General features: G+C 34.6%; 1 protein-coding gene across 1 annotated transcript in view; it reads right to left on the bottom strand.

Annotated features, from left to right (window-relative positions):
* Nucleotides 1-26,575, bottom strand: part of shot (dystonin-like protein short stop) — a 1,304,552-nt gene that overhangs the window by 559,431 nt on the left and 718,546 nt on the right. The window contains exons 51-52 of the mRNA XM_090402172.1: nt 19,251-19,420; nt 9,152-9,367 (exon numbers count right to left, since the gene is read on the bottom strand). Of these exons, the coding sequence (XP_090258298.1) occupies nt 9,152-9,367; nt 19,251-19,420 (386 nt within the window). The remainder of the gene's footprint in view (nt 1-9,151; nt 9,368-19,250; nt 19,421-26,575) is intronic.

The raw sequence follows: 26,575 nt of genomic DNA, 5'->3' as shown, positions 1-26,575 counted from the left end.
GTAAAAGAGACACAAAATTATAGAAATAACGACATAACATCAGGTAATAAACATGTTACATGACATGTTGATTTCAAAATACAATTTTATTAATATCATTGATTCTCCCTGACGATATCTTATAACATGGATGAAATATACAAGGGTAATTAATCCATATGTTTTATATGTGATAGCATCTATTCATTTCATAATAATAGTTTTCTGGCCCAACTAGTGGAGTGGTTAATTGGAGAGCATATCTGCTTTCCAATCAAACAGAATGTGGGTTTGTTTCTTAAATGCTTAAAAGACATTCAAAAGCTTAAATGCTTTTGAATGTCTTTATGTGAGAGATTAGTTTCATTGCCTGGTTGCTTATTACTATGTGTGTAGAAGCTTGAAGTGCCCTGGAAAAGTTTGTTTAGTCTCTAAAGAAGAGTTTCTGAATTATATAAAAATAAATACTTATATAAAAAAAGAAAAAATAATAATAAATAAATAAGAAGTATATAAAAAATCTTGGCTCACCCGTGACAGTAACATACTACAACTTTATAACCTTTCAAGACAGGAGACAAAAATCTCCAAAGAAAAGGATGCCTTCGTGACATCAGGAGAGCAATCTGAGGAAGCAAATGAATTTGGAAAAATTGAACAAATGTTAGCCAAAGATAAAATGAGGGGTTTTTCCAATTTGGAAACTCTGTATCAGGGTAAATTAGAGGGAAGATATGCCCAAATCCACCTTTGAGATAAAAACAAATTCAAAGCTGAAAACTGATGAGTATTGTTTCAAGAGGCTGAAATTTGAGTTTCGGTGAAAAGATAGTGGATTGTGCAGACTTGAGGCAGATGCATATATCACTGATGTTGGAACTAAGACTACATATATTTGAGAAAGCTTTCAGAAAGCTGTCTTTATCAACACCTCCATAGTGCAACTGGAAGAAAGATGGGGCATAGCACCCTTCAATTAGAAAAGACCTGAGCATTAAAATTCTGATAACAGGAATCATGGCAACAGGAATCTTTATATGAACTTTTTCAAGTGAAGGTGAATTAGGCAATCTCATACAGAGGTAACAGGAGTTTTTACCTTCCAGGAAACCCATGTTTTTCAACATAGACAAAATGGCCAAAGAATACAAGCAATTTACATAAAAAAAAAGCCATTTGTGGGAAGTATCTACCCAACATCATGTGATGGTGGACAGAAGAAAGATTAAGCAGCGTAAGCTGTACATTATGTGGAGTGGCTTCCCATGGTGATTCCTTGGACTCTCTGGAAGTGTCATGCAATAATAATAATAAACACATATTGTTTCTTTTAGCTAGATTTCATATGATTACTTAAGTTGAATTGAAATCAGGAGTGATATGGATCATGCAGCAGTGGATTCTTCATTAAGCCATATGGAAATTTAACACAACTTCTCTGCAAATCATCACCTTGGTGTCTTTCCACATTACAATTCCTAGACTCCCTCTCCAGGTACACCTGGCAGAATAGCAGGAGCAAGAATTAGCTGATCTGCAATCTTAAAGCATTATTATGCATTTCAAATACAGTACATTATATAGTGACCTATCTGCATTGTAAATTGTCTACTGGATTGGATTTCTCCATGGTGTGTGACAATTCTGAAAACACTCATACTGCATATTGGAAGAAGTGGGGAAAGTAAACTAGGTCATTGTGTTGGAGTCCAAATATGATTTTTGGAAGTCAAGCTTCCAATAAGCAATTCATGGTATCATACATGGCAATAAAATGTCCTAATATCAAGTGGTAGCCAGAATGGCTTTTCCCTGAAGAGCGTCAATGCTACACCTTGTCCTCTGTCTACTTTAGTTCATTCCCAGACAGTATTCTCATATGTAATGATTTAATGCTTGTTGGCTGGGACTGATATGGGGCTATTAGCAAACCCACAAACATGAATGTGTAGCAGAGAATTTAGTTTCTGTCTTCTGAGGTTAGCCCTAGATACTGAAATCATGAACTCTATCTCAACTATCTCAAGAACATCTCCAGGTCACTTTTGATCCAATAAGTTGGATAAGTGGACAGCATCCTCACTCTCCAGTTAACAGGCTTGAAAGAACCACCAAAGTGGCTTGAAACAGTTTTATGTTTCAAGTGTTACAATTATGAAACCCATGAGTCCATCCACAGTTAACAGTTATAAAGAAACCAACAACCTTCTAGAGATGTCATTGAAATAAAAAAAAATAATAAATAAATAAAGTAATAACAATAATAATGTATATATCTTTTTCCCCCTTAAGAAATTAAGCAAACAGCCTGCAACAGCCAAGTCATTTTCTGGATGACTACCGCATGCAAAAAATCAACAGTCACTCATTTAAGTTTGGATGATACAGAAGGGCATCACAAGCATCTTTGAACAGCCTTGCAAATTTATAGAAACTGTGATGAAGTGTCATTTTATGTTTATTTGATATGGTCAGCTAATACTGATGTTCCATATCTGGAAATGAGATGCAATCTATGCGTTTTTGCATGTCACTATATAGTCTGCCCAGAGTAATAAAATTATCGGAATGCATAGTCTTAATTACTATGAATTTGGAGAGAGCATTCCCTCACATACTGGAAATAGGTTATTTCTTTAGAACAGCAAAAAAGTTTTTTTTTAATTGTTTAATACACAGAGAACACATAAATACCAAACCCTAAATATAAGCTGTACAGTTGTTTTGCGAGTTTTCTTATTGTTGTACCTTGTTTAACATGCTTCTCTTTGTTGCTATCATGGCAGCCACAATATACCCATTGTTCAGCTTGGTATCACTTAGTCCACAACCATTGATAGATTACATTTTGAACAGAATACAATCTTGTAATCATGAGTAATTAAAAACATGGCAAATCAGGAACAGAAATCCATCTATTTTTATATAAAAATATTAGGAAATGGAAAGTGTTTGGTGAATTTTAGGTTTTATCAACTGGAATTGAGTGAATGTTTGAGTTACACTATCCAGCAAATGATATGGATAGAATGACTGAGGACAAGGAGACGGTACAACAAGTGTCTATGAAGGTAACAATGGGGAGCTTGATTCAGGAAGATGTAGCAACTGACATGAATAGCGCTGCATAGATGAATGTCAGGTGAGAGCAGGATGCTTGGAAAAAGAAACAGAGATAGTGAGAAGGAAATAGAAAGCAAAAAGATGAGGCAAGGAGAAGGAAATAGAGAGCACAAAGATGAGGCGAGCAGGATGAATGTATAGATTAGAAGGCTAGCTCATGCAATAAGAATAAGAGTGAAAGTAAGAAAAAGTTAAGAGAATGAGACAGTGAAAAGAAATTGATAGAAAATTAAAGATCAAGGGGAAAGAGAGGAAAGTAGAAGTAATCAAGAGAAAGTGACTAAGAAAAAGAGATGAGAGAGAGAACATGACAGTATACCAAATCCTATTCCAGTGATCACACACTCCAAATAAAGTCGCTACAGATATTATGCTGCCATTCGCAAGAAGTTGAAAATATCCCTAGAGTGCAAAAGAATCATGTTTGAAATCCCTTTACATAGTAGCCAAATACTTGTGGGTACAATTAGATAAAAGCTTTAGGTATTTCGAGTGCACTCCCTCCCCCGTTTTATACTAAACCCTGCCAGACCATAGGTTAAATCAACTGGTCATCTGATTTTTTGTGCTATTTCCATCATTTCTACATGTATTTATGGATGTATTACCATAAGTGTTTTTTTTGCTATGAAAAAAATTGACTTGAATTTTGCAAAAAAAAAAAAAAAAAAAAAAAAAAAAACTGACTATGAAAACTAAGAAAGCCACATGGTGGACTAAATAAAATTTTGAATTTTCATAAGAGATACTCTTCATAGGCAACTATAAAGTAAAATTGAACTGTGTATGTGATAAAAGGACCTCCCAGATGAGTCTTTGACTCCATGAGATCTTGGTGTAATAATAATAATAATTGTCCTTTCTATTATTTTCATCATTTCAGACCAGACAGCGTTTTGAAATGGAAAAAAAAAAAAACATAATTTTTCTTGTTGTCTCTGTTAGCATATTTTGTACATTTATTTACTAAGACTTAATATTCAAGAACCTCTTTGAATATTAAGTGCCACAAAGTATGCAAATTACAAGTTTAGTGTTCTTAAATAAATATCACAAACATTAATGTAAAAGTAAAATAAAACATTAAGAAGAATACTATTTTTTATTTTTATGCCAATAACTTCGCTAATATAAGCAATGTAATTTCATATCACTGATGCAGACATTCAACACTATATGTATATGTACATGGCTGTTAATTTTTTTTTTGCTATCATCATGGTGCAGCAACTGATTACCCTAAAAAATGTCTTAATAGGTGGATGTACTAAATCTACTGAAAGATGGATGAAAAAAAAAAAAAAAATCTGGTTTTTCTTCCATTACAGAACTGTCTAGGCTGAAGAGATAAAAATAAATTGCAAACAATTTATTTTTATCTCTTATAAAAATTTCAAAGTTTTATTTGGTCCATCAGATAACTTTTTTGGGTCTCAAACTCGACTGTATGTGTTTTCCAAACTTTAAAAATTTTTTTTTTATAGAATAAATGCTTCAATTAAGGTAATTTTGGGCAGGCATATATATTCCAATACTTATGAATGAAACATACAAAAAAAATTTGATTTCTGGATCCAACCTAGAAACTGCAGGGCAGAGTACAATATTGGGGAAGGGGGACACTCAGAACATTTAGTGCAGATGGCCACCATCTTGAGAAAAATTAATTTATCAGAAAATACAAATAACAAATCAAAATATATACACCAAGAGCATTAATATAGCAAGAAAAAACCATGAACTGAACAACCTGGAAATAACTTGTAATTATTTTTAAAACCTCCTCAAATTATAATAATACTGCGGATATGTCACACAAAAATTATTATTATTATTTATATGGGTACTCCGTGGAGTCAAATGACTCATCATGAGAGATCCACTCTATCCATTAGCATAATACCTATCATACATATCCTTAAACCTATTCACCAATGGCATTTAATTTCACTCATCTACCACTCTCCAAGTAAAGAACCTTGTACACACACAGCTTTACTAAACACACTCTTAGACAACTTCCAAGTGTGACCCGTTGTTTTCCCCTTACTCCTCATGTATTGAGAAGTTTCTTGTGTGCCAGGCTTATAGAATCCCTTTAGTAACCTATAAGTTTCTATCATGTCCCCTCTCCTCCACCTCTCAGCTAAACTCTGCAACCCACACATCCTCAATCTATTCTCATAGGGAACATTTAATAGACCTGTCACCAGCTTGGTCACTCATTTCTGAATCCTCTCCACCACCTCTCAATCCCAAGTTGACAAAATCTGTGCACATTAGTCAACATGTGGCTGAATTATAATCTTATAAAGAGGGATAATAACCTCTCTATCTTTACTTGTCAGTGTTCTTCAGCATCCAAGTAATCCTCTAAGCTGTTTTGCCAACTCTTGCAATATGTCCTCTGAATTTCAAATCTCTATCCACCATCACCTCCAGATCCCTAGCTTAGTCAATTTCTTGTAAACTAGTACCATCAATATGATACAAAGTGTGTAATCTTTCCATTCCAAAGTGCATTACCTTACATTTTACAAGATTAAATTGACAACCACTGTCCTTTGCCCACACTGCCAATTTATTTAAATCATCCAGTAAGATACCTTCATCACCTATCACCCCCCAGCACTACCTAAAATGGGTGCCATAATTAAGAGGATGGCAAGAAAATTTTTGAAAAACATTTTCTGCCATCTAAAGGGAAGGGTAACCAAATAAACACACTTTAATCAAACACAAGATTATGCAGTTTTGATTTAATTCTCAATTTGAAGATTTCATATAGAAATGACCTATATAATCTACTCCAACTGCCTTTCTACAATTTCAGATTAATGACAGCTGTTTCTATCTCAATTATTGATGTACGTCCTTGATTGATAGTATATAAAATGTTTCATTTAATATTAGTAAATGAAATATTTCGTTTACTAATTTTTTTAAATAATTACTCCAGACATAAAATCTTGTTAGCATCAGTATTTCTATCACCTTTATCAGCTCTGATTCATTTTATAACTCTTTTCTCTACTTTTCAGTTTTTTTTTTAATAAACAAAAAAAAATTTTGCTACAATATTCACATCCTGCTCATATTTTTCTTCTAAATTCAGCTCAAAGTCTTCTCATGATGTTTAGTTATTTTACAAATACCATACATTTTTCTCTGTATTTTCTAAAGATATTACCTACATGTACCTTAATCAAATTACCTACAACATTCAATAAGATTTCTTTTCTAGAGTTGCCTTTTTAATTTGTTCAATCCACCATGAAGTTTGTTCTCATTTTTCTGTCTCTGTAGACAATTTACCAGACACTTCCCTGACTGAAACAATTAATCAACAGTTCCTTCAGAGTTTGTCACTCAGTTTGGTTCTTGTTTTCATCAATAACAATTCTATATTTGATGCAATTTGCTTGAGGGGTCTTTTAACTTTAGATTCTTTTCAACACATGAAATACACATTTTTATTTTAAATGGAATAATCACTTATCTTTCTTAACATCATGGAATGGTCAACTTCTGATTTAAACACTGCAGCTTTTGGAGTTATCTGGAAGTAATCTGAACAACATCATTATTGACACCATCAAATCATCAACAAGCCATTTCATGTTTTCTATGCACTATACATGAAATTTATGAAAAGTTTTGAGTTGGAAATTAATGTTAGTAATGATGGGTCCAAGTCCTGAACAGAAATCTTGCATTTGCCAGTGATATTTAAATGTAAATCAAAATCATTGGGATTGGTTACTGATCAAAGTTATATAACTGGTACATGACACACATTGCCTTTTAAGGATGAAGAAATATTATGGGATTCTGACTTAATCAGTGCAAGTAGTGAATTTTGGCACCAAAAGAAAAGTTCTTTTTGGAAGTTTTTAGAATCAATTGTTACTCTTTATGCATTATTATATTTATGAATGTGTCTGTGATTATCTATAAGGATAGTGTGTTTAACATTCTGATTTTTAAAGGTTTAATATTGGTATTCTTGTACATCATGACACTGATTATGCAAAAGAATTGGAGGTGATTTAAATGTGCTGATTACATTCACTACAGCATGAGCAAAATGTATGGCCTTTGCAGAATGAGAGATTTTTGGAGAGAAAATGAAATTGGCAAACATGTTTGTCAAAGGTGTTTCCTATGATAGCAGTGAGCAGTGAGCTGAAAGAGGAAATGCATGATAATGCAACTGGTGTAGTTAGTGCTGCAAGCAGTATGAATGATTGTAAGAGTGACAGTGGAAAATAAAGAGAATGGCCAAACATTCTCTTTATTTTCCACTGAAAATACAGAAGAAAAGACAGCATTCTCATGTGGAGTTATTCCCAAAACAAAATTTGAGATTGAGTGGTTGGAGAAATGCTTGGTAGTTGGTATGACACAGATGCAAAAGAAACAGGAGAGAAAGCAGAGCATCAAAGAGCAAAAGCATGAAAATAAGGATTGGATTTTGTATAGTTATTCAATGATACAAGGAGTCCTTGAGGAGAGTCTAACGAAATTCTGTTTTCCTGGAGCTAAAGTAAAGGATATCAGTGATGCTGTAAGGATGCAGTGAGTTAAGGTGAAAGAGATGTTTATTATGGTTGGTACAAATAATTCAGCAGATGAGAAGTGTGGTATGCAAGAGGACATGAAAGAGTTGCTAATGAATGTGAAAAAGAAGAGTGAAAAAGTAAAAGTTGTGTCTGTTGCCATGGTGTGATAGAGAAGAACTCAGATGGAGAGCTATGATTATAAATGAGTCAGTGCACAGATTGTGCAGGGGGAATGGTGAGCAATTTGTGAACTTGCAGAGTGAATCTGATAGAAGGAAAGGTTTATATAAGGTGAACAGCTTGCAGAGATTTGGTGTCAGAAGTCTTGAGAAAGTGTTGATCAGTCAAAGTTTGGAAGTACAAAGTCAGGGAAACTAGTATATGTTACAGGAGAAGCAGATGAATATGGGTCCAGGCAACTTAGACATTAGTAAGTGGGAGAGTGATCACATGATGCAAAATGTAAAGCAATGTATGAAATAAGACACGATGCATATTATTATATGCAGTCCCAGAACTCAGTCAATGACAGTAGCAAACTGAAGCTAAGCAGTCATGTTATATTGTATTATATTATTATTGTTATTTATTTTTAGAGGAGTAATGCAAAAATAGTGTAACTCTGTAGCTCAGGGTTTCGATGGAGCCCTTTGGTTGGAAGGGTTTGGGTTCAGATCCTGTTTATGATGCATAGAACATTTAACAGGGCTCTTCAATCAAAGGTGCCTGGCTCATATGAAGATGGGTTGGTCTGTTTTGAAAGATGAAAAACTCAAGTTTTTCATCACTCAAAACAGACAAACCACTCATTCCTGTGAACCCACATTAACAAATATAAAATACTTACTGTTGGGAAAGAAAGGCAATGGGAAGTCATCTTGTTTTATAATCACTATTTCTTAGTAAGGTATGCACTGCTACTCCAATAAACTAACCTTAGAAATGGACCCAAAATTTAAAAAATAATAATAAATAAAAATAAAATAAATGCAAAAATGCAAACAGTAAAGCTGTAACTTCCTTACTGATCTCTGTAAAATGGGCTTAATTTATAAATTGGAAATTACTATATTTTGACTTTATTTCATAATCTACAGATTATCAATACATTGGAAGATTGCCTTTCTAATTTTGTATTTATGTATCTTTCTGCACCATAATCCTTAGTCTTTCTAATATACATTTGTTCAGATCTAAACTCAAATTTACACAAAATCCTCTAGATAATTACATCTTTACTTTTTTTTTATGCCTTATTCTCACTGCAACTCTGATATGACACAACAAAATGCTTATGGGGATAGCCACTTGCAAAAATTATTTAATAGAAATAAGAACAATGAAATAAAAAAAAAAAGTTCTTGGAAGTTGAGGAAGGGAAAGAATATTAAAACATACATCTGGGCACAAAAAAAGAATATCATCCAAACATTTAAAATAAGAAAGCAAAAAGTTTAATTCTTCTCTCTTTTTAAAAATACACTTACACCAAACTGAGCAACTATTTCACATGCAGATTCAAGATCAGCACATCGATCTTCCAGATTATTTACGAGTTGTTGATGCCGTCTCTTCAAGTCTTCTACTTCATCTGATATATGTGAAGTATCTGTTTTTTTGGATGCTTCAGCAATTAATCTTGTGGCAGTGTCCTTCAAATAATCAAGCTGCCGTCCAGTGGCATCTGCTTCAGTCAGCAGTGACTAAAGGAATATTTATTTATTAAGAGTTATTTTATTAAGAAACCTTAATAAAGCATGATAAATAAATCAAACTGAGTGACATTCAAAAGTATACAATATCTAATGCTAATAATATTATTAATCTTCATAATATGAAACACAAAGTCAATCTCATATATATATATATATATATGAAACGTCATCAGTGCAAAATTATAATAAGTAGATATTATGCCTGGCAACAAAGTGCAGGGCATACAGAAAAAGAGTGAGAAATGAGTCCATTCAAGGTATCATATGACTACCCATTATTTAAAAATTGATAATTTCATCATATCAGGCGTCACACAAATCACAGCAGTTCGTGTGATGCCAGGAGTGTGTGATGTACTATTCAGTTTAAGATGCTGATCCATATTTGCAAATTTCATAATCTGATGGATTTCAAAAATAGGCATGATTGTAGGGAACTAGTTGAAGGGTGACAGTATCTAGGAAACTGCCAATACTATAAAGCTGTTTCCACAGTGCTGCATTTAAGGTGTTCCAAGAGTGAGAGGATACTAGGCAGAACAGCAGTCACTGAGCCAATTGTAGCTACACACATCACATCAGCCCCATCATGTGCACACCAATAAACAAAAACTGCAAAATTGTCAAATTAAAATTCCACAGCTGACCATGTATCTCCTCTTCTGTATCCCCTCCATATAGGTCTCAGAGATAGACTCCAAATGAAGGTACGCATGGTTACAGTTAATCAACTACAAGTACAGTTTATATCTGAGAGATGTCATTGGACACCCAAAGATCAGGAAAAAAATGTTTCCTTTTCAGATGAATCTTTTTTCCATTTACGCTAGGTGGATGAGAGGTCAAGGGTAGGTGAAAACCTGGAGGTGGGGGGGGGGGGGGGAGATAAGAGAAATCACTTCGATCTCATGGTCCAGAGAGTCAGAAGGCAATAGTACTATGGTATGGGTAATGTTTTCCTAGGAATCTCTTGGAGCCCTGATACCTGTAAGATATGCTATGAACATAGGAAACTACCTATTCATTGTAGCTAATCTAGTAGATCTATTCATTCTGCATATCTATCTCCAAGGAGCTTCAAATCTGCTGTTCCAGTAGGAACATGTGTTGTGCCACATTGTTTATACTGTTTAAGAGTGGGCTACCAAAAATGCAAGTAACTCCTAGGTATACAAACATGGCTGCTGCATTAACCAGATATGAATCACATAGAACATCGCTCAGATTATGCGGATTCAGAGATCTGACATTTGAATCTTCTACCCCAAACACTCACAGATATACAGGAAGCAATCCTAATGACATGGGAAAGCATACCTCCTGAAACATTCAAAAGATTTTACAGCAGCCATTCCACACTGCATAGTTGTAATCCTGGTAGCAAGAAGATAATATACAGGGTGTTCGGGATAAATTTGACAGTTTCGTAAGGAAAAAGAAAATCTTCTTTGTATCTATTAAATTTAATGAATTGACAAAAAAACATTACAGGCAGAGTTAATTACAATACTATCAACAAGATTTACTCAAAATAACCACCATTAGCATCGATCACAGCTTCAATTCTGCTTCGGAACCTCGAACAAGCTGATGCTACAGTCTCCCTGGGAAGGGCCGCAAAAACTGTTTTAATTTTATCCATTAACTGGGCTTTTGTATTACTGGAAGTGCGATTGGTGTCTTTTTCAACTGCGCCCCATACAAAATAATCCATGGGGTTAAGGTCTGGGGAGTTTGGAGGCCAAACATTTGGACTGGTGAAGTCGTAGAAATTTTCAGACAACCATTTTTGACTTTTCCCAGAGGTGTGGCAAGGGGTCGAATCCTGCTGCCATACATACGGCCTACCATTGGCTACCCTTGTTATCCAGGGCTTGACTACAGTTAGCAACTCCACGAACAAAGCCCGAATTCCAATGCCAGGGTTCTTCAACACCTGTTCCTGCAGATTTGCGAGGAATTCTGCTGTACGAACGCAATCAGATCGTCTGCTAGGGATCTTTCTTCTTGCTACATCCTCGTAGTCACCATTGCAAGTCTCTAGTTCATGCCTGATTGTTTTTACTGTATTCAGGGAGCATTGGGCAGCAGTCGTAATATCCTTATTTTGATGGCGGGCACGAATCATCATGATACAAGTTATTCTCTTCCATGATTCAGGTGGGTTCCAGCTATCCATCCTTTCTGACATCTTGTATATGAATGAAGAAGGGTCCAAACTTTTAAATGAAGAGAAGTGTGTGTTAATACATGTAACTTACGGAAAAATATAATTAATTATAAATATGTCAAATTTATCCCGAACACCCTGTATTAGGACAGTGGTCACAATATTTTGAATGGACTGTGTGTGTGTTATTTAAAGTGATAAATATTTCTTGTCATTTATTTATGAAGTATTTAATTTCATCTTGGCAAATGAACTTCAGTTGCAAAGATCCACTTTTTTTTTTTTTTTTATTAAGTACTTCACATTAAGTTAAAAAAATGAAAAACTGAATAGATCCATTTAATCAACAAAAGAGAAGTTTGCTTAAATGTCATTTACTTAAATCTGAATGGAGAAAATAAGTTTAAATTTGAAAGATTCACTTCTGACCAATAAAATTACATTATATTATTTCTAAAATTATGCAAAGCCTATATGTAAAAAATGTTATAAGAAAACATTAAGAACCAAATTTTGAAAATAAAAGAAAGAATCCCAGAACTCTGAGATATGTGATTTGACTCACGAAATTAAGAAGAACGAACAGATATACAATAAAAACTCCACAAGTTATTTTTGTGAACAACATGATTACCCACAAGAATCGTTTGGCATGTATTAGAATAAGCTGTTCACATTGTTGCCAACATATTTTAGCTGGCTACTAGGATAACAGAGATCTGATATATCACAAAGGCATATAATGAACTTTAAATGTCATGTAGGTTAAGGCTCTGGTTTCTGTCAAAGGTACCTTGAGAGCATATGATTTCAGCTGATTCCTTGAAGGTCATTAACTATAGGCTGTCTTCTAAGTATGACATGAAAGCAGATGAACAATTCACTTCATTCCATCTGCAAAAATGCAAGACAAGTTTCATTGATCCTTTTCTTTAGAGGTACCTGTGGCATAATTAAAATTAAAAACTTAACACATACAAAACCAACAGTAGTAACTTTAATAAATTAAAGGTACAATTATTTCATACTGAAAGTAACAGTACATTATCAGTGTAGAACAAACAGTTAAAGAAATGGAATACAAAGTACAGAACAGTCGCTGGATTACCAATCAAATTGTTGCTGCGTGCCAGAAGATTAATATTAATAAAATATTATTAAATAATTTGTAAAAACTATTTTATTGATGGTTGCATAAGATGAGAATCTCCTGAACAGAATCTTCATCTGTGGAGAAGACAAGCTTAATCAGACAAGCTGGGAGAGACAGACAGTCATTTCAATTCAAATTCAGCCGATGTAAAAGAGTTTCGCAACTTTCTTTAACACGGCATTCATATTTAAACCTGCATCTGTGGAGAAGAGACACTTTATCCCACTGAATATTATCTTTAGTGTCAATGCTATGTTGTGCTAGACCAGATTTATGAGGTTTCATGTATTCGATATAATACTGATATTCCTTCATTCTTTTTTCCACAGAACGGCCTGCTTGTCCAAAGTATGATAAATTACATTTACATGGTGCACACCAGCTAATGACAGAGGTGCCAGTTTGTCTTTTATCCAGTAAGACCCATCATGAATTGTATGACTCTCCCACTTATCGAATTGTTAAATTTTTGTCACGCTCATTAACTTCTCTTACTGGACATTCTAGATCATTTATCAAAAATTCGACACATTTTCTTGAACAAATCAAGGATGTTCATATCAAAGAGTCTGACTTGTTAGTCAGTTTTGATATTGTTTCCCTTTTTACCAATATTATTTTACCAATTAGTTGACACTATCAACTTACTATTTGATGATTACCCTCTGGATATTGCAAAGATTTTTGAATTTGTTATACATTCAGGATATTTCAGCTGGAAAAACAAGATCTACAAACAAGTTGAAGGTACTGCCATGGGTAACCCTCTGTCTCTACCTTTGGCAACTATTTTTTGAAACATCTGGAACCTTGTTTTCATCCATTCATCCCCAACCCTCTCTTTGGTTTTGTTATGTCGATGATGTCTTTGCTATTTGGACACATGCTTAAGAGGAACTTATCACATTTCTACAACAGATAAATAAGCCTTCACCCACACATTCAGTTCACCATGGAAAAAGAAAAATCTGGTAGTTTACCATTATTGGACATCCTCCTTACACACATATCCTCTGGTACTTTGTCAGCAAGTGGCTATCGAAAACCTACCTTTACTGGCAGATACATTCATTAAAAGTCTGCTCATCACACCTCTCAAAAAATCGGCATTATCAAATCTTTAATTAATTGAGCACATAAAGCTTACAGCAAGAACTTTTCACTATAAAAAAATTTAATAGAATCTAATGGTTACAACCCTAACCAAATCCAGCAGATAATTGACTCCTATGTTCCAACACCTCAGAATTCTTCAACAGACCGCAGAGTTCCAATTCCTTATATTTCAGACATCTCAGAACCTATTGGCAGAATTTTGAAGAAGTATCATCTTATTCCCACATATTTTCTATCAACAAAATTTATCACTTGTTGCCATCTACAAAAGACAAACTGCACCTCTATCATTAGCTGGTGTGTACCATGTGAATGTAATTTAACATACTTTGGACAAACAGACCATTTTGTGGAAAAAAGAATGAAGGAACATTAGTATTATATCGAATACAGGAAACCTCATAAATCTGGTCTAGCACAACATAGCATTGACACTAAACATAATATCCAGTGGGATAAAGCTTGTCTTCTCCACAGATGCAGGTTTAAATATGAACACCTTTTTAAAGTAAGTCAGAAAGCCCTTTTACATCGGCTGAATTAGAATCGAAATGACTCTCCCCCCCAAAAAAAAAAGTTTGGGAGATTCTTATCTTATGCAACCATCAATGAAATAGTTTTTTAAGAATTATTTAATAATAATTTATTAATTTTCTGGCATATGGCAACAATTTTCATTGGTAATCCACCGACTGTTCTGTACTTTGTATTCCATTCCTTTAACTGTTTGTTCTGCACTGATGATGTACTGTTACTTTCAGTACGAAATATTCGTAACTTTAATTCATTAGAGTTATTACTGTTGGTTTTATACGTGTTAAGTTATTAATTATTGATCCGTTTGTATTAAATGTCACTCAAGTTTATTTTATTTGAGAAAACTTCTTACTGTTTCCTCATTTCATTGTTATTCTACTATACACCAACCCATCAATTTGTACTGCTTCATCACCAAATGCTCAAGTTACACCACATTTTCTAACTGTTTTGTCAATTTTGTCGAGCAGTGCAAAATATACAGTGATAGAATGGTGATAGAAAATATTCAAAGAAGAATGCAATCAGGAGTATATATCAATATTTCAGATACAGAAAAGATGTTTGACTTTGTTTAAACATTTTTACATAATTAGTCTACAGTCAAATTTTATTTCTTAAGTTTCATTATTGAAGGAGAATGAAAGGAAAATGAGGATATCATTATGTTGATAAGATTTTTGAGATGTTCAACTGTATGTATGTATGTGTGATACAATCTAAACAGAATGCAGCAGCAGAACTTGTAGGTTTGATATCTGCAGATGACTAGTGAGGTCATTATGTCTAAACACACCTCACATTAAGGTAACCAATAGAAAGCACCATTTCATTTAGCAGCAAAACGGAATAATCAGTAAATTGTACATACCTACTTGCATTGTTAGAACTAAAATACCTATAGGAATTTTTCTGCTGAGTTTATTAAATAGACATCAAGTAAAATGGAAGCTTTAACTTGAGTGTGCCACTGACAAATGTACTGTGTCTACCATGACTGTACTGGTTGTGATACCTGACCGCCATTGCATGAACTCATGACGTCACAGTGATTGAAAATACAGAATATATTATTGTGATAACAGAATAGCCAATAGACACACGAAAATCTATCAGCTGAGAGAAATGGGAAAGTAAAGGATATATGAGAAAGAAGAGTTCTTAATCATTCTCTAAAGAAAGAAAGAAATTAATACTAAGAATCAACAGTAGCTTTCTGTGTTTTCATTAATATTTAAGTTCCTATTGAAAAATTAATTTACCTTTAATGGTAAATGTGCTGTTGGGTTTTATGACTGGAGATTGAAAGAGAAATCATAGAATATGTTTATGGACTTGATAACTGCCAAGTGTAAGAATACTGTTCCATAGTGGATGTGCCCTTGTTGATCACTAATCAGTAAAGCTTGTGAAATAAACTGTCAATAAAACTGAACAGAAACTGAATCTATCTCCAATAAAATACAGATGCAGATTGTCATCATTTAGGTGCGACTGTACTAAATAGTATTTACTGTGGCTATTTTCTATTTCTTTTGAGAAATCTTCATAGGATCACACTGCTCATATTGCACTGAAAAAAAGTATGTTTTGAAAATGAAAGACAAGATAATTCACAGCTATTTTACACTGTTGACTTTTGTTTGTGTTTCTTTCATTGATAAAATGTTTATCACTATAAACAATTTAAAAATGTTACAAATGCCTTCATGCATAACATTAAGATATATTTAGGTGAGTGAATGAGTAAAAGGATCTTTGCTTCATACATATTTAATATTTTAAGACTGAATATAAAGGTCAGCAATAACAAGACAAAGACAATGAAAATAGGCAGAAGCATTGAAAATATCAACTGCATTGTGAATGGAGAAACTATAGCACAAGTAAAACATTGCGGCTACTTAGGCATGATTTTTAGTGAAGATGGTAAATTAAATATGGAAATTAACAACAGGATCAACAAAGCTGGTATGGTAGGAAGTCAACTGAATAAATTTATATGGAATAAGAAAGAAATTAGTCAAAACACTAAATTAGCTGTATACAAGACAGTGTTCAAACCAATTTTAACTTATGGATCTGAGAGCTAGGTTAGAAGTAAAACACTTGACAAAAGACTAGAGACTGCAGATATGAGAGTACTGAGAAAGATTAGAGGGCGTGAACAGATGGAATCAATGGCAATATCATAATAAAAATGAGGATATTAGGAAAGAACTTGACATTGTTAGTATCCAGGAATGTGTCAGCAGCATTAATCTCAGGTGGTATGATCACTTAAACAGAATGGGAGAGGAAAGATTATCAAAACAAATGTTCTCTGCCAGGTTGGCAGGGAAAAGACCCACAGGAAGACCAAGATATAGGTGGATTGATATGGTAAAAAGTGCCTTAGGGAGATAGAAATATAAGATCTGACAGAGTCTTGACAAGTAATAGATTGATTTGGAGAAAAATGTACACCTCTTGAGGATAAATGTCAGGAATTTTATGATGGTGGTGGTGGTGAACTGAATTTTCTCTCTCTCTCACACACACACACACACACACACACACACACACACACACACACACACACACACACACACACACAATCACACTAGAAAAGCTTTTTCAAACTACAGTTATCATCAGTTTCCTGATATGTATGCTCAAAGGGTGTTCAGCTACTATGGTAGCACTGCATGAATAAATTTACATTATTATTAATCTCCTGTCAACAATTTTCCTACAAATTAGTCTATTACTTCAATATTGCCATATCTAACATTCTGTGCTTCTAAGGCAGTTCTGACTAAATCAATCCATCTGGACCTCAGTCTTCCTCTGGATCTCTTTTCTGCAATCTCGATATCAAACACCCGCTTTGTTAACCTTTCCTCACCCATTCTATTTAAGTGGGCATACCATCTTGAATTAGCTCTGCCCACACATTCTTGAATGTTAATAATGTCATCTTCCTTTCTAACACCTTTATTTTTAATGTGATTCTGCTATTAATGCATCTGTTCACTCACTTAATTTTTCTCAGAGCTCTCATATCTGTGGTCTCTAGTCTTTGATCAAGTGCTTTATACCTAATCCAACTCTCAGATCCATAACTTAAAACTGGTTTGAACACTGTCTGGTATACTCCAAGTTGGTTTTGGCTAATTTCTCTTATTCCATACTAATTTATTCAAATGGCTTCCTGCCATGCTAACCGAATATTCTCGAAGCTATGTAGCCTCCAGAACATTTTGCAACCTTCGTGATATTTATTTCCTATATTCCTAATGTAATTTCCCCATGACTTTTGTTTTTAGCTACTTTTATGCATAACTTAGCTCTCTAATATTTTACTCTGTATTATTTTAGGGCATCTGATGGCTATGCTTTTGGTATGATATCTTCTTGTCCAGTACTGCTTTTTTAACAGCTATTGTCCACCATGGTGTTGTTTTTTTTTTCTATCCTTGCAGAATACTACACTACATATCTTCCTGGATGAATCAATCCATTTTTTTTTTTTTTTTTTCAGAGTATGCCACTGAGACTCCTAGGTTTGGATCTTGTTCTAATTTTTCTTCATTAACGTTTGTATAGTTGAGTCTAGAGTTAACTTGTGAAAGCTGCTAATCTTTCATTATTTTTTAATACTTTCTAACATACTGTTCTTTTCAATGTTATAATCATTTTTATCCTAGTTAGAAATAAGTGATGGCCACTTCCCATTTCAAATCTTCTGTACACTCTATCCTGTTTTCATGATCATTATCAGTAATGACAAAGTGAAAAAAACCTTTTCTCATTTTTTGCATCTTCTCTCCAAGTGAACTTATGTACATCTTTATGTTGGACCATGGTGTTAGTAATAGTACAATTACATGGTGTAAATAGTATATTAGATCAAGCAACAATACAATCCATATTTGTAAGTAGCAAGTCAGCAATTACAACTGAAAGAAGCACAGGAAAATGGTCTGGTGTAAAATCAAGTGTAAGACTGAAATAACAAGACAGATGAATAACATCCATACAAATATTATTCATTTATATAGATCATATAATGAAAAAAAAATTAACCTTAAAACTGATATTAAAATCAGAGGTGGTAACATCAGCTCTTTACTTTCTGCTGATAATTTCAGAGTCAATTAAATCCGGTACAAATCTGTAGGATTCCATAACTGAACTGAATATAATTACTGTAACAAATTTGGTATTAAAAATCAGCAATAAAAAGAAAATACTAAGAAACCATGTCAGAACACTAAAAATATCACTTAAATACTGAATAGCAAAGTCATAGAACATTTTAGCTATTTAGGCAGAATTTTTAGTGAAGATGGCAAATTATATATGGAAATAGTTAACATTAAGCAAAACATGGGAAATTAAGCAAATGAATTAATATGAAATATGATGAAAATTAATCAAAACACCACTAGCTTTATAAAAGATAGCATTAAACCAATTTTAACTTATGGATCTGAGGGCTCAGTTAGAAATAAAACCCTTGATCAGATCAGAGCCTGGAGACCATGTATATGAGAGTTCTGGAAATGAACAGATCTCATATTTAAAATGCTATCAGTAAGAAACCTTGCACAGCTAGATACACTAGTGAGTTAGCAGATCTAATCTCAGCTGGTGAAGTCACTTAAACAGAATGGGGGGAAAAAAAAGTTACTCAGACAGGTGTTTAATATCAAAAATGACAAAATAAAGGTATATAATACAAATATCTAGGTGGATTGTTACAGTCAGAAGTATCTTAGAAGTCTAAAATAGAAAAACTAATTACTCTGAAATTTGTTTCTTTTTTCTACTTTATTAAATAAAAGTTTTTACATAAATTACATAAATTAGTTCATCACGAATGAAATTGTGAGATGAAAAATATAACTTACTTTAGTTCTCTCTAAAAGTTTGGGATCCCTAGATCCATCCCCTAAAGAATTTAGAGAAATCATTTTGTCTTCAGTCCTTTGTAAAGCATGCCTGACTTCTCTAGCTTTATCTTCATAGTTTATTAACTGTTGGGATACATCATCAATAGACTGTACCCTCTCCAGTATACCTAAATGAAGAAATCCCCACAACTTATGACAATTCTTTCTTTCAGGGATCAGCAATCATTATGAATAATTATGGAGACATACTACCACGTTATAGAACTTACTTTAATTAAAATTAAAATAACATTGGATGTTTCGACTTTTATATCAAAGTCATCTTCAGGAATACACACACGATATATAAAATACATGCATATACATATATAAATATACAAATACGTATACAACGATATATACAATGTTGTGTGTGTGTGTGTCTGCATACACATACTACAAAGTTATGTGGGGAATCCAAAGCTTTCAAAATGGAAAAGCTGCAGGTGAGGATGGAGTTATAGATGAACTTCTAAAAGAAAGCGGAGAAATAATCTATAAAATCTCAGCAAAACTCTTTACCTTATGTCTAAAGAAAAATTATATAAAAAGAACATGGAAAAAAGGTTACCTTTATACTGATAAACAAAAAAGGTGAAGTAGAAGAATTGATGAACTACTGCCCCCATAAGTCTACTATGAATGGTTTACAAAATGTATACAGAAGTTTGGTTCGTAGGCTTTGTGTAACTCTAGACCTAGCACAACCACAATTACAGGTAAGCTTTCGAAGTGGCTTTAGCACAATGGACCATATTCAAGTTCACAACAGATTGCTGAATGATATAATGAATACCAACTACCATTATGTTGAAAGTTTTTTAACTTGGTAATACTAGAAATTAAAGATGCCATGAAATCATATTCTTGGTTTCATCCTTTATCCAAGAGTACGCAGACAGAGTTTGCACATGAAGCAACTTCACAACTGGGCTACTTGTATATAGAAGCTAATGCCCTCATATCAATTACCTTAGTATCCCATAATGCAATGCACATATCCTTACGGACATGCATAATGGAAAGGGCCACTACCCAGACTGGTTTCAACCTTTACTGAGGTGAAAAAGTAAAAGAATGCTCATCATAGGCCTAGAGTAGTTAATATAAGGATGCAAGAAAGCCTGATAGTACAGATAGACAGTATGAGAGATAGAGAAAAGACCTCAGCTCTTTTATATAATCATCACATAGCCAAAGGCTATTAGATTTCATTTTCACCAATCTCATATAGATCAACAACCAAAACAACAAAAGAAACTAATGCACAAAGATGACTGATACCCAGGTGGTTAGTCTTACTGAGTTAACCACCTTGAGTTGGCTTTCTCTGTCTAGGATGAATCTCCAGCTATCCCTGTGATTGATCATAAGATTACATTGAATTAAGTGGATGTAACCATTTAAAAAACTTCTCACAGCAAAAATGGACAGAATTTCATCTCACCGTGGTGAACATTGCATAACGTGGGTGGTCTACACTATCTAGTCAAAAATTTGACATCTCCCAGAATGCTTTTTTCTAAATACAAAAATCGTCTGACTGAACAATAAAATTCCCACAATACAATATTATAAAGCATTTGGATGTCATATTGTTGGTTTTGAAATCCGTGTTTCTTAATAACCTCATAAATGTTATTTTAATTCATTAATTATAATAATAATCAAAATTCTCTTCCCACTGCTGAGAGGTGGTGGGTACAGCAAATAACCTGTTCTGTTGTAAGTAATGGAATGCCCAACACATTACATAATCTGTTCCAAATATGCAGGGCAAGAGAACGCATGTTCTACTGTTTCCAATCAGTAACGGATGTCACTGACTGAATCTCTGATGTTAAAGTGCCTCCATTTGATAGCATTAACTGGAAGGCGGCCATATGCAATTCTCCAAGCAAGATCCCTCCTGTTAGGGTATCTTTAGAACTTGAATAAGTTATGAAACAAAGTATTGTTGTCGGTATCCAGCTGTGGAAGTTTGCAGCAAAATAGATTAAAAATTTCTATTATACTTTTTTATATTAAATTTTACTTTTTTTTTAATAGAAAGAATGCCAATGCCAGAGTGTTGTAGCAGTCTTAAAGTTAAGCACAGAGTGTTGTAGTATTCAGGAACCATCTCAGCTTTTGGACCTTTATAATCATTTACTCCAAACAAGGGAAGATGAAAACCCAGGTAGTATAGGAGAAGGTCTGCACATGTGTGATGTCTGCAATATGTTATGGATTTTTGAAGCTGTATTGCTTAAATAGCAGAATTTTAAGACTGGAAGTCCAAATCCTCCATGCTTCTTTGATAGTTGAAGAAATTTCTTTTTAACTTCTTGGTATCAGCTGGACCAAGACCGCACGGTTAGCCTAGTGGCTTTGCGCTTTGCAACCATATGCCTGGGGAAGGAGTGTCCCAGGTTCGATTCCCGTTGTAGACGTGAGGAATTTGAGGATCTTCCTCAGGCATAGCCAAGTTAGCCGGTCTTGGGCGCGGTCAGTAGGGTTTTTTCCGCCACTTTATCTGGCGTTTTTCATCCCGCAAAACAGGCAAACCGGCCCGTGAACATACGCCTCTACAGTCAAAAATATATCCCCCCCCCAGCGGCAGACCAGGCGACGGGTCGGTTGGGAGTAGTACTAACAAGAAGTCGCATCTAAGTAACACGCGGACCCTGCATAGGAAGCGGGAATAATGCGTAGAAGAAGAAGAAGTATCAGCTGGACCAAAAAAAAATGCACATGCTTACTATATAATTGCTTTTCTTCAGCTTCTGTGATATCTAATATTTATTATGTACAACTGAGCAGGAAAGATTATGGCTTTGAGTACTGTGCTTTTATTTTATTAAGGTTTCAAAGTTCTTATGTATAAGTTCTTGAACTGGTAATATTGAGTAAGTGGAGAAGGGAATTCCAAGTATAATGAGGGATTCTCTCTTATGGGTTAGTCCAAAAGGAATGCGTCCAAGACTCCGCTTTCCAAAAACTTTTAATTTTGTCTTGTCTGCATTAGCAGATAATCCACTGATCTTGCTGAACTTTGCCAAAATACCAAAAAAATATTCATATGGAATCATTATTCTTCAAATCAGCATATACTAATACCTTATTGTCCTTCACAGTTGAAGAAACTGTTATTCCTCACACATCATGTGTATTGTTGACTTCCTGCAAGAAAGGTTCAAGCACCAATGCAAAAAGCAATGGACTAAGAGAACAACCTTGAATGACTACTTTTCAAATTTTGACTGGGTCTGACAGTAGCCCATTAACCAGGAGGTGGGTAGTTGAAGTGGCATAGGCTCCTTTGATAATGGATAGCAGCTTTTGGCCTACACCAATTTGTTGGAGGATACAGAACACAAAGGGATGCTGGACATTATCAAATACTTGAGTAAGGTCTGCTGATAGTACTGCCATCGACTACTTTTTTTGTGTATTAAGCAGATTAGATCACATAACAAAAATAGATTAAATTCTACTGTTCAGCCTAGAACTCCATACACCTGTGTGCTTTTAATTATGTATCAAATTCCCACTTTGAGCCTGTTATTGATAATGCAGAAAAATATCTTGTAGTCAGTATTAGAAAGAGAAATTGATCTCCAGCTGCTGATTAAGAAGTGTTCTCTATTAGGTTTTGGAAGACGATATGGCTTGCTACAAATTCACTTGGTATGTGTCCTGATGAGAGAAAAGAATTAAACAGTATAACTAGAATGGGAAGAATAAAATCCCAGGCCTCACAGTAAATTTCTATTTCTAGACCATCAGGGACTTGGGATTTTCTTGTCTGGCATTCTTTATAGGCTGTAGAACTTCAGCATGCTATAATGGGCCTGTCTAGCCCATCTTGGATATGAACAGGAAAGCCATTAATGTTCCAAGAGTTATAATTTCCAACAGTACTATTGTCTTCAAACAGATTTTTTAGTGTTTTTGAAAGGAGTCCAGGATGTCTTGTGTAGTGGACATGCCTTCACCATCAACGCAGATATGAGTGATAGTCTATTACTTGTGGAATTTAGTGAATTGGCTATTGAAGAATGCAGCTGAAGGGCTATCTGCTAAGTGCTACTGTATTCTTATCTTAAAATTTCTTTCTTCTACTTGTTTCTGCCTTTCCAGTTCTATCTCTATGTTAGTGTTTCTAATGATGTTGCTACTTTCTATACCATTGCTACTGCTATACCATTAAGAAGCTGGTTTGTTACAAACCAGCTTCTCTCTTTATACAGATCTTTCAACTTTTTCCTTTCGAAGAAAACCTGTTCCTTTACCCATTCCATCATATTCTGCTTTACTGCTTGTTTGAATTTTAACCACATATCCCAATTCCAGGTAACATTATTTCAATTCAAACAGAGGGTCTGGAACAGAAAATTTGGTGGAAGTCTTCATGGTCCAGAATAGATCTCTACTTTTTCCATGCAATGGAACTTAAGTATAACTGGATTATCATCTGACATGTTGATGTCAAGATGTTTTATCTAAATTATCCTATTTATAAAGGAAGAAAAGATATAAATTCAATCAATACGAGTACTAACCTCGATTCATGTACAGAGGCTGTTCAATAAGTTATAAGACTATATTTATACAGAAAACAGATTACCTTTAATCGTCATCATTTACATCTTTTTTGAAGTAACTACCGCGAAACGCGATGCATTTGTCCCAACATTGTGTCCACTTCTTAAACACACGTGAAAGTCCGTTTTCTGAGAGTTCTTTCAAACCGCCTTCGCAGCTTTTACACATGCTTTGTTGCTTTCGAAATGGCGGCCTCTTAGTGGTTTCTTGAGCTGAGGAAACAGCCAGAAATTGCACGGTGCGAGATCAGGACTGTATGGAGGGTATGGTAGGATATCTATGTTGTTCTTCTGCAAAACGTCCACTACACCACCAGCAATATGTGGCCTTGCATTATTGTGGTGCAATAAGAAGCCATTCTTCAGCAATGGACGCTTCCTTTTGACGTGCTGTACCATTGTCCGTAAAACATCAATGGTTTCTGTAAATAGCATAGTATGAGCCATTTACAGCATTCCCAGGTTCTACAGTGTGTTGGTAAACAATGCCTTCATAGTCAAAAAACATTATGGTAATAACTTTACCAGCCGATTTTACAGTTTTTGCTTTCTTGGGGGTAGGCAAAGATGGATGCTTCCATTCACTGCTTTGTTGTTTCATTGTAGGGTCATTGTGATACAACCAAGCTTCATCTGCTGTAATGATGCATTTTAAGAAGTAGTCGCCTTCTTGTTCTAGTCTTTCTTTTCATTCTGTGCACACATCCACTCGATGCTGCATTTGCTCCAGTGTCAAGAGTTTGGGAATCCATCGGGCGCAAACACGTTTCAGTCCTAAATGTTCAGCCATGATTGAGTGAACACTTCCCACAGAAATATTCAGTACAACATGCAGCTGGCGTACTGTAATTCTGTGATCCTCCTTGATGATAATCGCTGCTGTGTTGATCATTGTCTCTGTGATGGTCGTTGAAGGTCTTCCCTCACATTCAAGATCTTCCACATTTTGCCTTCCTTCCTTAAAAGTTTTATGCTAGCGAAAAACACTTGCCCTCGACATTGCTTCATCGTGGAAAGCTTCGCGTATCATGTTAAAAGTGTCCGATGCCGATTTTTGCAAATGCACACAAAATTTAATTGCATAATGCTGTTCAAAAATGCTTCCATTTCGATGACTGGTTGCATCTCGTAGGCATGCCGAAACAAGCTTGCGTTTAGTCACGTGACACTCTGGCACATCAGCTCATATATGCCATCTATCAACCTCTTTTGTTAATACAGACAGCAACATTTCTTTATTCCACAGAAATTAATATTGTGATGAGTGGTTTTGCGACAGTAAAATTAGTCTTATTACTTATTGAACAGCCCTCGTATGTGTATGCCTGGAGATTACGATTGCGAATCCTCCATATGTCTACTAGTTAAGCATTGTCAAGACATGTTTTTAACTGTGCATATTCCATTTTTCCACTCTGGGGTGTCCTCCTATTTGTCGAATGTGGGGTTTTTAATACAATTCCAGTCTCCAACTGCTATGATGTAGTGGGTACCATATAAATATGGCTCCAGTTCCTGGAAGAATTTTTGTCTAACTGTTCCATTGGATGGAGCATAAACATTTACATTTATAAACCTTATTACACATCCACAGTATTTCCAATATATTGTCAAGATTCTCCCTTCTGCATCCTTTTGGATATTACAGAATAACCCAAGGAGGTGGGGGGGGGGGCAAGAATAAGAACTCTTACTCCAGCCCTGTTAAATCTTCCAAAGCTCCAATAAGAAAGAAGTGAATATCTATCTGCAGAAGTATGTTTCTTGGAAAAACAAAACCCTGATATTATGGCATAGCATAAGTTTCCATATAGTTTCTTGTTTAATTTGCCTATAGAATCCTCGTACATTTAATGAGGCAATGCAGAAGGGAGATGCTATGATTATTGAGAAGTGTCACTGTAAGTCTTTAACTTCTAAATTTTGGATGAACCCGATGAGGTCTGCAATCTGTGAAGAAGCAATTGTGTAACCTGCTTCTTGAAAACTGTTTTCCAGTTTTTTTAAGTTGCTTTCCATTACTTCAATTTCATGGCTATTATTTTTGATTTGGAAGCTTGTTATTTTCTTTTCATGTAGATGATAGCTGTACTGAGAAAACTTTGAATCAGTAAATTTTATTATATGTTTTTTAATTGTATCTTTTGCTTTCTCTTTATTGGCATGAGTTGCTTCTTCATAATCCATAAACTCTTCTGAACCTGAAGAGTTTTCATTTAATTCTCTCTTTTATTGAGGTCTCATCAGTGGGAGCCAAATCCAGAAGTGATACAAAGGCTGAAGTAATGCAGAAGTGTCATATTTCTATATACAAGTAGACAAAAGGTGTTACACCTTGTTAACAAAATACTCTGGATTAGAGATAGATGTTGAAAGTTTTTTCAAGTGAAACACTTTCAACATCTATCTCTAAAGAAATTAAAGATGACGAGAAATTATAATCTTGGTTTCATCTAACCTATAATATTATGGCTCTTCCCATAATGCATAGCATGATGGGATACTAAGGCTACAAGTAGCCCAGTTGTGAAGTAACTTCACACACAAACTTTGTTTGCTTACACTTGGACACTAGGTTTCTTCTTGATGGGAGGAGGTGGAGAGGATCCAGAGGAGGTGGAGAATGTCATATAGTTGTGTGGACATGATGTTTAGGGCCTCCCTCGAAGAGTCGAAGGACTCACTGGAGTCGCCCGT

Source organism: Typopeltis vanoorti, chromosome 12 (assembly GCF_054136105.1).
Source record: "Typopeltis vanoorti isolate ZY-2024b chromosome 12, IOZ_Tvanoo_1.0, whole genome shotgun sequence".
NCBI lineage: Eukaryota > Metazoa > Arthropoda > Arachnida > Uropygi > Thelyphonidae > Typopeltis > Typopeltis vanoorti.
The sequence above is the reverse complement of the archived record's forward strand: the minus strand, read 5'-3'. Positions and strand labels throughout refer to the sequence as shown.